Source organism: Pseudoliparis swirei, chromosome 24 (genome assembly GCF_029220125.1).
Source record: "Pseudoliparis swirei isolate HS2019 ecotype Mariana Trench chromosome 24, NWPU_hadal_v1, whole genome shotgun sequence".
Classification (NCBI taxonomy): Eukaryota; Metazoa; Chordata; class Actinopteri; order Perciformes; family Liparidae; genus Pseudoliparis; species Pseudoliparis swirei.
Genome location: NC_079411.1, coordinates 27,662,495 through 27,677,175, shown reverse-complemented (window position 1 = coordinate 27,677,175; position 14,681 = coordinate 27,662,495). Strand labels below are relative to the sequence as shown.

General features: G+C 41.3%; 1 protein-coding gene across 1 annotated transcript; it reads left to right on the top strand.

Moving 5' to 3' along the window:
* Window positions 1–11,546: 11,546 nt before the first annotated feature.
* rtn4rl2a (reticulon 4 receptor-like 2 a) lies at window positions 11,547–14,443 on the top strand. Its single transcript, XM_056409725.1, has 4 exons — window positions 11,547–11,763; window positions 12,782–13,008; window positions 13,124–13,357; window positions 13,482–14,443. Exons 1-4 carry the CDS (start codon window positions 11,706–11,708, stop codon window positions 14,334–14,336), a joined length of 1,374 nt encoding a protein of 457 aa, XP_056265700.1. The 5' UTR covers window positions 11,547–11,705; the 3' UTR covers window positions 14,337–14,443.
* Window positions 14,444–14,681: the final 238 nt, after the last annotated feature.

Genomic DNA, 14,681 nt, shown 5'->3' with positions numbered 1-14,681 from the left:
GTTTCAGTCTGATACAATAACTCATGGAGTCAACTCCTCAGAACATGTTCACACACAACACAGAGCTCCATCCTTCTGGAGACCAAAGTACTACATGATGATGATGTGATGTAGTCAGAGGGCTAAGACTGCAGAGTAACAACATAACAGGTTACATGTTGATGATGATGTGATGTAGTCAGAGGAGTAAGACAGCAGTCACAACAGAACAGGTTACATGTTGATGATGATTTAGTTTATTTCAATCAGCAAAATATACAACACTCATAATTCAACAAATGAAGAAAGTGGCTGACCGAAAGGGTCGAGGCTGAAGCTAACAAGCTTATAAGTGCCCTAACCTATGATTTCTCGAAAAAACTTATTTCAAAGAATCATATATATATATATATATATACACACATACATACGTATACATATACACATATATACATATAAACACACACACTATACATACACACACATGCATATAAACATAAAACGAAAAACAAAACAAAAAACGTGTCCCCATTAACCGTTGATGTAATGATGATGTAGTAATGAAGGTTACAGGTGAAGCACAGGTGGTGCTGTGACTGGGTGCTAACTGAACGCTGCTTAATAAGAAAAACTCAACTGTCTCTTTATTTTTCAATTGTCAATATGTATTGCCTCGTGGTCATCATATCCTCACTCTTCCATGTGGGAATGTTTTGTTCCAAAATGACCCAAATAAAACAAGTAAATACATGATGTATACAACTATGCTGGAAATTAACCATGGACATAAATATCAGAGGAAATAAACGGCATTAAATACATATGTATCAATAACAGATATACTGCCATCTAGCGGTATAAAGGTGAACCGTTTACTCTGCGGTGGAAATATAGTCTCTGCACAGAAACATTACTTTGATTAATCTATATTAGGAACTGTGTTGCATCAAACAATGCAACGATTAAGTGAGAAGGTGATTCTTGCTGTGTAGGCTACATGAATATTAAACTTCCCGTCTTTCACCACTGTCGCTAACATATCCAGGTTTAATTCTTTATTCTTTATATTGACTAATTAATATTCTTCTAACATTACCCTGCTATGTGTTTGCATCGTTAAAATATCCCCGTTTAATTATTTATTCTTTATATTGATTAATTAATATTCTTCTAAGGTTAATACGAATATGTATCACTGGCATGTATCACTGGCTTTTATTTTGACTTCATTTTAAGCACTTCCGTTCTGTCGTTTTTGGTTTCAGACAGCAAAACGAAATACGGAGGTGGTATTCCGTTTTTCCGTTTTTGGTTTTCAAACGGAAAACGAAAAAACCACGTGATTTCCGTATTCCGTATTTGGAATGAAACGAAAAAACGAAATAACATTACGTACACGGACCGTTGTTGCTCCGCCCGATGCGCGCGCAGACACGCCGGCATGGAGCTCTGCGGCGAGACGGAGAGAGAAGAGTGACCGACACGTGGAGACAGAATGACATGCTGCTGTAGAGACGACCAACAACAGACGTTTAGTTTAATAAAAGAACAAACACGTCTTGAAAAGAACCTTACATTACTTCTGCTGTAATCTGGCGCGATAGAGAAAATTACAGGGGGCGGGGCCTCACCCTGATCGAATGGTGGGGGAAACACTGGGATGTGTCACATGCAAAAGACTTTAAAGGGTGAATTTACATTGTTTTGTAAAATCGAGAAAATGAGCCCAGCCTCCAGAGGGTTAACGTGACATATTTGAATGTCAGTCAGTTTACCAAGGCCACTGGTTCTGCTGTTCAGTGTTAAAGATGACAGGACCAATGGGGTCTCTAAAACACCTTTGTTTACTAATCTGGATGTTTCACTGAAGAAACAATTTATCATCCACGATATTAAATACCTCACTGGCACTTTATAGGTAGGAGCCTCTTTGAAAACACAGCTCTGTGTGAAGTTTTGTCTTTAAAAAAGTATACAATTAAACAAGTGTCTGAAATACACGCTGTCTGAAGTGATTACTCGTTCATTTAGAAGATTTAGTCTTTAGAAGAAAAAAACTTTTAATCGCGATTAAATGTATCTAGAAATATATCTATTTATACAGAAAAATATGTATGTGAATATATACATCTATAAATATATACATGTATATATATCATATATATACAGGACTGTCTCAGAAAATTAGAATATTGTGATAAAGTTCTTTATTTTCTGTAATGCAATTAAAAAACAAATGTCATGCATTCTGGATTCATTACAAATCAACTGAAATATTGCAAGCCTTTTATTCTTTTAATATTGCTGATTATGGCTTACAGCTTAAGAAAACTCTAAAATCCTATCTCATAAAATTTTAATATTTCCTCAGACCAAGTTAAAAAGATTTATAACAGCTGAGTGTTTGTCAAGGCTCAGGAAACCCTTGCAGGTGTTTCGAGTTAATTAGACAATTCAAGTGATTTGTTTAATACCCTACTAGTATACTTTTTCATGATATTCTAATATTTAGAGATAGGATATTTGAGTTTTCTTACGCTGTAAGCCATAATCAGCAATAAATCAGAATAAAAGGCTTGCAATATTTCAGTTGATTTGTAATGAATCCAGAATGCATGACATTTTTGTTTTTTAAATTGCATTACAGAAAATAAAGAACTTCATCACAATATTCTAATTTTCTGAGACAGTCCTGTATATGTATATATATGATATATATACATATATAAATATATATATATGTATATATATACAGTATATGTATATATATATTCATATATATATACTGTATATATATACATATATATATATATACATATATATATGACATATATACATGTACAGGACTGTCTCAGAAAATTAGAATATTGTGATAAAGTTCTTTATTTTCTGTAATGCAATTAAAAAAATATTAAATATTAAAAGAATAAAAGACTTGCAATATTTCAGTTGATTTGTAATGAATCCAGAATGCATGACATTTTTGTTTTTTTAAATTGCATTACAGAAAATAAAGAACTTTATCACAATATTCTAATTTTCTGAGACAGTCCTGTATATATACATTTATAGATGTATATATTCACATACATATTTTTCTGTATAAATAGATATATTTCTATATACATATGTTCATATACAGTATATGTATATATATATTCATATATATATACATATATATACATATATATACATATATATACTGTATATATATACATATATATATATATATATATATATATATATATATATATACATATATATATATATGATATATATACATGTATATATACATTTATAGATGTATATATTCACATACATATTTTTCTGTATAAATAGATATATTTCTATATACATATGTTCATAAACAGTATATGTATATATATTCATATATATATATATATATATATATATGCAGTCACACTATACTTTTGTATATTTCCCCATGTTATCAGGTCACATTTATATAAAGTGAGTGAGAGATCCATACATTGATAGAGAGATGGAGAGAGAGAGATAAAGAGAGAGAGAGAGTGGGGGGGAAACATGGCAAGATCTCTGAGAGCAGAAAAGATACGATAATAAGAGTGAGCGAGGGAAGGAGGAATGGAGTGGGAGGAATAGGAGGAGTGGGAGGAGTGGGAGGAGAGGGAGAGTGGACAATATTGATGTGAACACATGCCGAGCACATACGGCCGAGTGTTACACAATTCCTCTGCCGGCGATGAAAGAGGAGGACAGGAAGCTGCACGGACCAAAAGAGAGTGAGCGACTTCCTCTTTCAGATGAAACCCCCGACGATGACATCATCTCCATCCAGAGAGACGACATTACGCAACCGCTTTCTGCCATGCTGGGGTTTTAATTGGTCGTGATGGTCATGTGACACGGCCAGAACCACCTCATCCTCTCCTTCCTCTTTACACTAGTTATATATATATATAAAAATATATATATTTATATATATTTATATATATATATATATAAATTATATGTATAGCAGCTATAATTAAATACACGTATTCTGTTCTAAGTTATATTAAAATAGAAAAAATATATGCGAAAACTTCCAATGTTTTACCATCTGTGAGGTTCCTATGCTGTTTTTTTAAATTAATGACGATTTGAGTATTTAGATTTGCATTTATTGGATTTTTGGATTATCCATGTAGGTCAACTGTGTTTGAATCTGACCCACGGAGCCCAAATACATCCTGTTTATCTCTTTACGATTAAAATGTCATTTGTATTTGGTCATTTATGTGTGTGGTCGTGTCACTTCTAAATATCATTCAGTAATTGGGGCCATCTTTCTGCTTCATTTAAGTAAAAACAAAAATCCTTTTCATGAGAAAATAATTCAGTGTGACCTTCAACGTTCTCTTGATATCAACCATTTACAGATCTGTGGAGGGAATGTTTTCATAGTGAGTAAAATGAGCCTCCTGTGTGACATTAATGTGGCTTTATAGACAGCAGAGGACTAAAGATCATCATCATAATAATGTTATTTATGTAGCTCTTTTTATGGTAGTCAAAGATACTTTAAATATCATATTAAAAACATCCTCATAGAATAAAAATAACTAAAATTACAATAATATATTAATATTTGATATTAATGTATGAATATTAAATAAATATATATTTTAAATAAGTTTCTATATTTGAATCATTGTATAAAAAAAGAAACATTGTGAAAGTGACGATAAATATATATATATATAAATATATATATATACATATATATTAACATATGTATATCGAAATATATCTATTTATATTGAAAATTATTTATATGAAAAAGACAGCAGAGGACTAAAGATCACCATAATAATAATTTTATTTGTGTAGCTCTTTCCATGGTACTCAAAGACACATTATATAGCATATTTAAAACATCCTCATAGAATAAAAATAACTAAAATTACAATAATATATTAATATTTGATATTGATGTATGAATATAAAATAAATATATATTTTAAATAAGTTTCTCTTTTTGAATCATTGTAGAAAAAAAGAAAACATTGTGAAATTGACGATATATATATCTATATATATGACTGTATATACATATATATTAACATATGTTTATATAAATATATATATATTTATATAGAAAAATATTTCTATGAAAAAGACAGCAGAGGATTAAAGATCGTCAACATTATGAAAGTGCCGATAAATACAATAACTGCAAAAGTGATGACCTCATCTCTAGCCGTCTAAGCGTATTAACTAATCAATTTACCTTTTATTTCAGACTCAAGCTCAAGATAAATAAAAATAGATAAAAAGATCACAAATAAAATCTATAGAACAGGGTTCATACGGTCATGGAAAACCTGGAAAAGTCATGGAATTTGTTAATGATTATTTCCAGGCCTGGAAAAGTCTTCACATTTTTTCTTCCAAAAGTCATGGACATTTAATTATATTCATATTTGCATTCATGCTGAGTCTTAAATCATTACACACTTTTTTAAAGAATACGCTCTTTCATACTCACATACACACATTTTCCACGCTGCAAGTGAACACACCTTAAATAAAAATACATAAATGTTTAATTCTTTTAACCAAAATATTGTGTCTCTCATTCATTTGTTAATTAAGGTTATTTACTGTATGCTTTGGAATTCTCTTTGTTAGTTTAAATACGAGGTTTTCTTACTTTTTCATGTTTATACACCGAGATTTCACAAAATGTTTGGTCATGGAAATTTGGTTTAAAGTCCTGGACACCCATTGGTCCCCATGTGGATGAACCTGTTCATTGGTCATGAGGATGAACCCTGATAGAACTCCAAATTATTTATCAATAGACAGCTGTAGAACTAAACTTTAAGTTTGATTAAACCGTTATTATTTCATGTTCATGTCATCAAACCCGGCAGATAAATAAAAAAATAAAATGTCTTAACAAACAGCTGGTAAAGTGTTGACTCCTCCTCGGTCTCTCCGATAATATTTAGCAATGGCAGCATATTAGTCAACGCGTTGTCTTATTCAGAATAACTTCATGACGTCGCCCATTCTCTTCCCACCATTGTTCTGGCGCGTGGAAAAGAAAGCAGCAGAGCGGCGCGTGGCGAAGCGGAAGTGGTGACGAACACGACCCATGAAAGACACTGGCAGGAAGAGAGAGAGAGAGAGAGAGACAAAGGGATGGAGAGAGAGAGAGAGCACATTAAGACAAAAGAGAAATGTGATGTAAGAGAGGGAGGAGATGCATCGGCGTCTGGGAAAAAACTCTGGAAAAGATTCTGAAAGACGCCGACGCCTCGGGTGGAGCTATTTATTTGATACCAGCATGCACCTGGGTTATATGTAGGAGTATGCAGGTAGAGGACCAGCATGCACCTGGGTTATATGTAGGAGTATGCAGGTAGAGGACTAGCATGCACCTGGGTAGGCCGATGGAGAGGCAGCGTTAGGAGTTTTTTTCTTCTTTTGTTTGTTTGTTTTATTTAAATAAATTATCAGATAAACAGAATCCTGAATGGACAAAACTTTCTTGTGTCTGCGCGTGAACCACAACCTTCACAGAGCGTCAGCGGCCATTTGATTGATGTGTTTTTGGGGTCTATTGGACAAATTGGCCCCTGCAGCCTCTGTGAGGTGCATGTGAGAGGTGTGAGGAAGAGATGTGTCAATCATAAACCTGTCAGATGGTTTTCCTACCAGCGGGTTCCCCTTCCATGGAGAACATGTCTCTCACATTTGGGCTTTTTTATGTCAGAGCAGAGCAGAGGCTTTATATATATTAATATATATATATATATAAATATATATATATATATAAATATAAATGTATATATATATATATATATATTAATATATATATTAATTTTTATATATTAATATATATATATATATTAATGACTATATATATATATACAGATATACATATATATATAAATATATGTATATATATACATATAAATATATAAATATATATATATACATATATATATATATGTATATATATATATACATCAGTAGTTGTTAACTTAATTAAGGTAAATGAAAGAGAAACTGAGAAGCTGTCTTCGGTGAGCGAGAGTGTGAACGAGCGAATCCGAAATACAAGAATTAAATATGGACATCTCTCTATTATTTGCATTAATATACATTATTAATATATATTTTTTCCATTGAATGGTATATCTGACACTGAACTAGTTCTTCTCTATCTCAGCGTCATCATATACTTATATAATGCAGCAAAACTACAGAGCAAATGACATTGCCCCCCCCCCCTTCTTTAAATCCCACACAAAAGCCCATGATTCAGTCTGTCAAGTCTTTTATTTACTGCATGCGTGTCACGCCTGTCTGTCGCACCTCCTTATTAGTGAAGTCCCCCCCCCCCCCACGGGGTGCCTCGAGCTGTGTGTTGTGTTCGCTAACGAGATAAACCGCGAAACCCATCATGAAAAGCCGTTTCCCCGTCGCCGAGTGACCTTCATCATAAACCCAGGATGTTAATTAAAGAGAAGCATGTCTTCCTTAAGCCGGCGCGTTGTAACTGGAAAGATCTGACCTTTTTATTCCTATTTAACAGCTTTATCTATTCCAGAGAACAAATGGATGTGTGTGTGTGTGTGTGTGTGTCGTTACCTTGGTAACAGACACACCTCCACTATAGTATTCCCATCACTCGTAATAACACACGTTCTCCCGCCTGCACACAGAAACATGAAGGTTCCTTCTGGAACCGAGAATGGTTCTTCAGAGTGATGCCGTAGAAGAACCATTTATGGTTCCACGAAGAACCTTTCATACCAGGGTTCTCGTAAGAACCATTTCCTTAAAGAGTTCTTCAAAGAACCTATAAAGGTGTCTCAAAACACCTTCAAAACATGGTTCTTTAAGGCACCATTTCTGGTTCCTCAAAGAACTTTTCAAACCAGGGTTCCTTAAAGAACCATTTCCTTAAAGAGTTCTTCAAAGAACCTATAAAGGGGTCTCAACGAACCTTAAAAAATGGTTCTTTAAGGCACCATTTCTGGTTCCATGTAGAACCTTTCAAACCAGGGTTCTTTAAAGAACCATTTCCTTATGGAGTTCTTCAAAGAACCTATAAAGGTGTCTCAAACGAAAGAATTGTTCTCCAGTCGGTGATGGTTCTCCGTAGAACCACAAAGCCTTTTAAAGAACCATTTAAGAACCGTTACTTTTCTGTGTGCTGTCAGATGAACCCAGGAGGCTTCTTCACATCAGCTGATTCAAAGTGCAATCACAACACACACACGCACACACACACACAGACACACAAATACGCACACACACACACACACACACACACACACACACACACACACACACACACACAGAGAAAGCCGACAACACTGTGACGCACAGATGAAGACGGACATGCAGATGTGCGGAAGTGGGCGTCGGCCCGGGGAAGCCCCTGTTGTTTTTATCCTCCTGTGTGGGGGAATGCAAAGCGTACACACACACACACACACACACACACACACACACACACACACACACACACACACACAGCATACTCACAGCATACTCACACACGCAGCTGGTGCCGTGGGTGTGTGTGTGTGTGTGTGTGTGAAGGGGAGGCCTGTGAGGTGTTGATACCCGGATGGCCAGTGGGCACCGATAGCTCGTCCACAAGTCCAGATAAGGACAAAGCAGGAGGTGTGAGGGAACAACAACACACACACACACACACACATACACACACTCACCGTGTCATGGATCTCCTCAATTACTCATTTGTTTATGATGCCGGTGGCTCAGTGTGTACATGTGTGTGTGGGACATGTGACTCGTCCTCCCCCTTGTGTACTCGTCTGTTGTGTTGCAGGATTGTGAATGGGAGTCCTTCTGATGTCCACTTCATCAGGACCTTCCTCCTTCATTTTCACTGTCAGACATTTATTAAAAAAAAAGTAATATTCACCAAGGTCGACGATGCTATCTTTCCTCTTCTTAGCGTCGGGCTGGTCTGACGTGAAACTGACTAAACGCTCTCAGGAAAGAGATATTTACGGCTCTCGCCTCTCGGCTCTGATGTTCTTAAAGGACTTTCAAGAGCCCACCAGACGGAGCGAGACGACGATCGATACCAGAGTGACTCACGCATTAAGCAAATGAAACAAGTGGAAGAGCTCCGGGTCCTGAGGAAGACCTCGAGAGCGGATGTCGTCTTGAAAGCTTTTCCCAAAACTCTTCGACTAATTATTTCTCAGATCCTGTTCCAGTGGTTCTCAAATGGGGTACGTGAAGGTCCTCTAGGGGGTATGTGAAGGCTCTCTAGGGGGTACGTGAAGGTCCTCTAGGGGTACGTGAAGGTCCTCTAGGGGGTATGTGAAGGCTCTCTAGGGGGTACGTGAAGGTCCTCTAGGGGGTATGTGAAGGCCCTCTAGGGGGTATGTGAAGGCCCTCTAGGGGGTATGTGAAGGCTCTCTAGGGGGTACGTGAAGGTCCTCTAGGGGTACGTGAAGGTCCTCTAGGGGGTATGTGAAGGCTCTCTAGGGGGTACGTGAAGGTCCTCTAGGGGATATGTGAAGGCCCTCTAGGGGGTATGTGAAGGCTCTCTAGGGGGTATGTGAAGGCTCTCTAGGGGGTATGTGAAGGCCCTCTAGGGGGTATGTGAAGGCTCTCTAGGGGGTATGTGAAGGTCCTCTAGGGGGTATGTGAAGGTCCTCTAGGGGGTATGTGAAGGCTCTCTAGGGGGTACGTGAAGGTCCTCTAGGGGATATGTGAAGGCCCTCTAGGGGGTATGTGAAGGCTCTCTAGGGGGTATGTGAAGGCTCTCTAGGGGGTATGTGAAGGCCCTCTAGGGGGTATGTGAAGGTCCTCTAGGGGGTATGTGAAGGCTCTCTAGGGGGTATGTGAAGGCCCTCTAGGGGGTATGTGAAGGTCCTCTAGGGGGTATGTGAAGGTCCTCTAGGGGGTAAGTGAAGGCCCTCTAGGGGGTATGTGAAGGCCCTCTAGGGGGTATGTGAAGGCTCTCTAGGGGGTATGTGAAGGCCCTCTAGGGGGTAAGTGAAGGCCCTCTAGGGGGTATGTGAAGGTCCTCTAGGGGGTAAGTGAAGGCCCTCTAGGGGGTATGTGAAGGTCCTCTAGGGGGTATGTGAAGGCCCTCTAGGGGGTATGTGAAGGCCCTCTAGGGGGTATGTGAAGGCCCTCTAGGGGGTACGTGAAGGTCCTCTAGGGGGTACGTGAAGACCCTCGATTGGGTACATGAAGGCCCTGGGGGTACATGAAGGCCCTCTAGGGGGTACTTGTACCCCTGGGGGTACTTGAAGGTCCTCTAGGGGGGTACGTGAAGACCCTCTAACCCTCTGCTCACCACTGTGACCCACATACTCAAAGTTATTAACTCAACTTGACTTTACAGTGTCGTGGTGTATTAAACTCAAGTGTTTCTAATATTTTGTCCACCCTATTTACGACGATGGAGTGAATCTTTTAGAAATACAATTCGAATTGAAATCATATTTTGAAGGGTCAATACATTTGAATGTTCCATAAAGTTATAGTTTAAATAATAAACACAGGGCTGGTGCTTCATACTTTTCATTCAGTCGATTAAAGAACTTCAACAAAAAGCCAAACGACAAAGTTGTCATCTCACTGTATCATTGTCACATTTCATGCTACCTCGTGGTTTAACACACGCAGCTTGAGGCGCAGACACACAACACAACACATTTGCAGTGCTGTGAGTCTGATGGTGTGTGTGTGCGTGTGTGTGTGTGTCTTTCTGCTTTATTTACAAAAACCCTTAAAAAAAAAAAGCCCTATAAACCTAATTAACATATACCACATGCAATAAAACCCATTTTATGGCACAAGTCCCATTTAAATCTACACAGATTTAGTTAAAAAGTGATTCACATCTAGTTATATTGTAATAAAACATAAAAGCACATTTCCATCTAACCATATCTCATCATCAAGCACATTAAGACCTATAATTGTACAAATAGCATCCAAATACACTCCTCAATCATGATTTCTTGTGAAGTGACTCTCTTCTGGCACCGACTTGTTTCCCTTGCAGTTGACTCATAATTCGGGGGCCTCCTGCTTTCCCGTCAGGCAGAACCGTCTCGGTCCATCTTTCCTCTCCTGTATCTTTCTATCCGGGCTGCAGTGCGCCGGAAGCTGGCCATAAGAGTCCCTGAGAGAGCCATGCAGGAAACGAGCTGTGCGCTCCTCTCCTTCTACCCGTTCTGCGCGCTCCTCCACACAGTCATCACCAGGCACCGTGCCTTGTCCAACCCCTCCTCCCCCTCCTCCTCCTCACCCCTCCCTTCACGTGTTCTACTTTCACTCTCTCACCCTCCCTCCCTCCCTCCTTGTCGTGCTCCTACGTGCGTCGAGGAGAAGTCTCCTCCTCTCGCCGTCTGAGCGCAACGTCTCCAACCCGCAGGCTTTACGCGCGTAAACACTCTCCAAGAGAATTCCCTACGGAAGGCTCCTCCCCTTTCCGTCGTTGTGTATGTGTGTGTGTGTGTGTGCCTCCCTCCTTCATTCATGACCCCGGATTGATGACGTGGGAGATTCCTCGGTGCCCACTGCCGTATCGGCAACAGCGGGACGCAGGGGGGTATATATGGGACGCTGGGCGCCACCAACCGGCACAGTCTCAGTCGCTCCGACTCGGGAACCAGTGCATCAGCGCAGATAGCAGGCTTTTCATTCGCCCTCGTAAGCTAACTCGCTTTGGTCTTTGGTTCAGGATGGACTCCTCTTCGATTTCTCGAAGCCGACGATGCTCCATCGTACGGAACTGCACAAGTAAGTGTCTCTCTGTGATAATATTCTTTTGCTTTTCGCTACAGACACATAGAGATGGACTGTCATGCTGCTTTGCATGACTTTTGTAACAGTTTATTTCATTTCAAATTGATGCATGATAGAAATTAGAAAGGAAGACAAAATAATTTAAATGGTTTTAATGTGAAGTGGAATATCCAACGGGGACTTGTGTATTACGCAAAGGAAGAGCTGCTACATTTGGAATTTTTTTTATTTTTTAAATAACATGAATGGATGGATGATAGAAATTAGAAAGGAAGACAAAATAATTTAAATGGTTTTAATGTAAAGTGGAATATCCAATGGGGACTTTTGTATTACGCAAAGGAAGAGCTGCTACATTTGGACACTTGGATTTTTTTCTTTTTCTAAATAACATGAATGGATGGATGATAGAAATTAGAAAGGAAGACACATAAATGTAAGACTTAAATGTTTTTTGTATTTCACGTAAAGCCCTCTGAGGCAAATTATTAATTTGTGATATCTGGCTTTACAGAAATAAACTGAATTGAATAGAATTGAAAGGCAGAGCTGCTACATTTTGACATTTGTGATTTTTCTTTTTCTAAATAACATGAATGGATGGATGATAGAACTTAGAAAGGGAGACACATAAATGTAAGACTTAGCCTACATGTTTTTTGTATTTCACGTAAAGCCCACTGAGGCAAATTCTTAATTGGTGATATCTGGCTTTACAAAAATAAACTGAATTGAATAGAATTGAAAGGAAGAGCTGCTAAGTTTGGACACTATTACTTATGCTTTGCGTAAAGGTCGGTGCGTAAAACGTGTAGAAACACAACGCTGTAAAGTGTAGACAGTCGAAATTTAATTCCGACTTCAAAAAACACCAGTGCAGTCGTCGTACATGTCGGATGATTTTCAGCACCATGCACAGCTCCCGCTCACCACCCTTCCTCCTCCTCCTCCTCCTCCTCCTCCTCCTCCTCCTCCTCCTCCTCCTCCTCCTCCTCCTCCTCCTCTCCTTCAGGCGGTCTCTCCCTCTGGCTGGTGGTGTGGCTGGTCCTCGGCAAGCCAAGTCCGGCATCGGCGTGTCCGCCCTCGTGTGTGTGCTACCCGACGCCCATGACCGTGAGCTGCCAGGCGCAGAACTTCACCGCCGTGCCGGTCGGAGTGCCCTATGAGTCGCAGCGCGTATTCCTCCAGAACAACCGGATCACCGAACTCAGAGTCGGCTCGTTTAGCTTCGGGACTCAGGTAAGAGGGAGTTTGGAGAAAGACTTTTACTTTTTCTTCTCCTCCTCAATATGCTTTACTATCCATTGAGAAGAATAATCACCGTTCAAGTCTTGTGTTTATTTGCGTCGTATAGGTCCTGTGGCTGTTCGCCAACAACATCACGTGGATCGAAGGAGGGGCCTTCAGTGAGCTGAGGGACTTGGAGGAATTGGACTTGGGGGACAATCCCAGCCTCCGCAGGCTGGAGAGGGGAGCCTTCCGTGGACTCGAGAAGCTCCAGAGCCTCCACATGCACCGCTGCCGACTCAACGCCCTGCCCCACGACATCTTCCACAAGCTTTATAGCCTGCAGTTCCTCTACCTGCAGGTAGGGGCGCTGGAGAGACACAGAAAGCTGCGGATGACGTCACCCAGTTGGAAAAATCATACACGTTCCTGTGTGTTTCTTCTTCTTCTTCTCTCATGCTAATCCCTCCTTCCTTCTTCCTCAGGAGAATAACCTTCACTTCCTGCAGGACGACATCTTCTCCGACCTCATCAACCTGAGTCAGCTTTTCCTGCACGGCAACCGCATCCGCACGCTGTCGGAGAACGTGTTCCGCGGACTCGTCAACCTCGACCGCCTCCTCCTGCACGACAACCGCGTGCGCCAGGTGAACCGCCGGGCCTTCCGCGACCTCGGCCGCCTCACCATGCTCTTCCTCTTCAACAACTCCCTGGCCGAGCTACCCAGCCAGGCCCTGAGGGACACCCAGGGCATCGAGTTCCTCCGCCTCAACGCCAACCCGTGGTCGTGCGGCTGCGAGGCCCGCGCCCTGTGGGAGTGGTTCCGCGAGGCCCGCGTGTCGTCCTCCGAGGTGATCTGCGCCTCGCCCTCCGCCCGCCGCAACCAGGACCTCCGCTTCCTCCGCGAGATGGACTTCGCCCTCTGCCCGTTGGCGGACCCCGGCTCCATCGGCGGCTCCACCACCACCACCTTCAGCACCAAGACCCGCTGGTGGTTCCACAAGAACAAGCCCCAGTCGTCGACCAAGGGCCTCTTCGAAAAGTCCTCGGAGACCGTCAAGGCCGGCCTGTACGGGAAGGGCCCGTCCTCGACCACCTCGGTGGTCAAGTACGAGCTGGGGGAGGACGAGCTGGCGCTGCCCAAGCTCGACGCCGAAGAGTACTGGGTGAACTACGGCAACGAGGACTCCGGCGTCACGCTGCGCTGCGTGGAGCTCGAGTGTCCGCCCGAGTTCGACATGCCTCCGTCTTCCTCCCCTCGGTCGCCCTCCTCTCCCTCCTCCCTCGCGCTGCTCGCCCTGTGCGTCTTCAGCCTCCACCTCCACCTGCTGTTCGGCTGAACTCTCAAAGGTCCCGGCGTGACCACTCCCCCTCCGCTCCAGCCTGTTGTAAAGGCTGCGAGGAGATATGAACCCGTTACTCGACACACACCCCCCTTTGCCCGTTATGCCGTCAACCATTTCTCAAAGGCTCGGCGAGGGAGATGGGGGGGGTTAGATTCTGAATCTACCCCCTACAGGGCTTAACACCATTCAGGGCTGATGAGAACTCCTCAGCTATAAGATCTTATACATCGACAATACTCTACAGGTGTGGCCTTCTGCGTCTCACCTGTACGGCGTGACGGTGCGGGTTACCCCGTCGTCACGGCTACGAGGGTGGAGTCCATTGCTAACGACTCATCG

Bases quoted from the DNA above. Each gene is read 5' to 3' on its own strand.
- rtn4rl2a (XM_056409725.1), top strand. From the start codon at position 11,706: ATGGACTCCTCTTCGATTTCTCGAAGCCGACGATGCTCCATCGTACGG. The intron at 11,764-12,781 runs GTAAGTGTCTCT...CCTCTCCTTCAG, and splicing joins CATCGTACGGAACTGCACAA to GCGGTCTCTCCCTCTGGCTG. The intron at 13,009-13,123 runs GTAAGAGGGAGT...TGCGTCGTATAG, and splicing joins CGTTTAGCTTCGGGACTCAG to GTCCTGTGGCTGTTCGCCAA.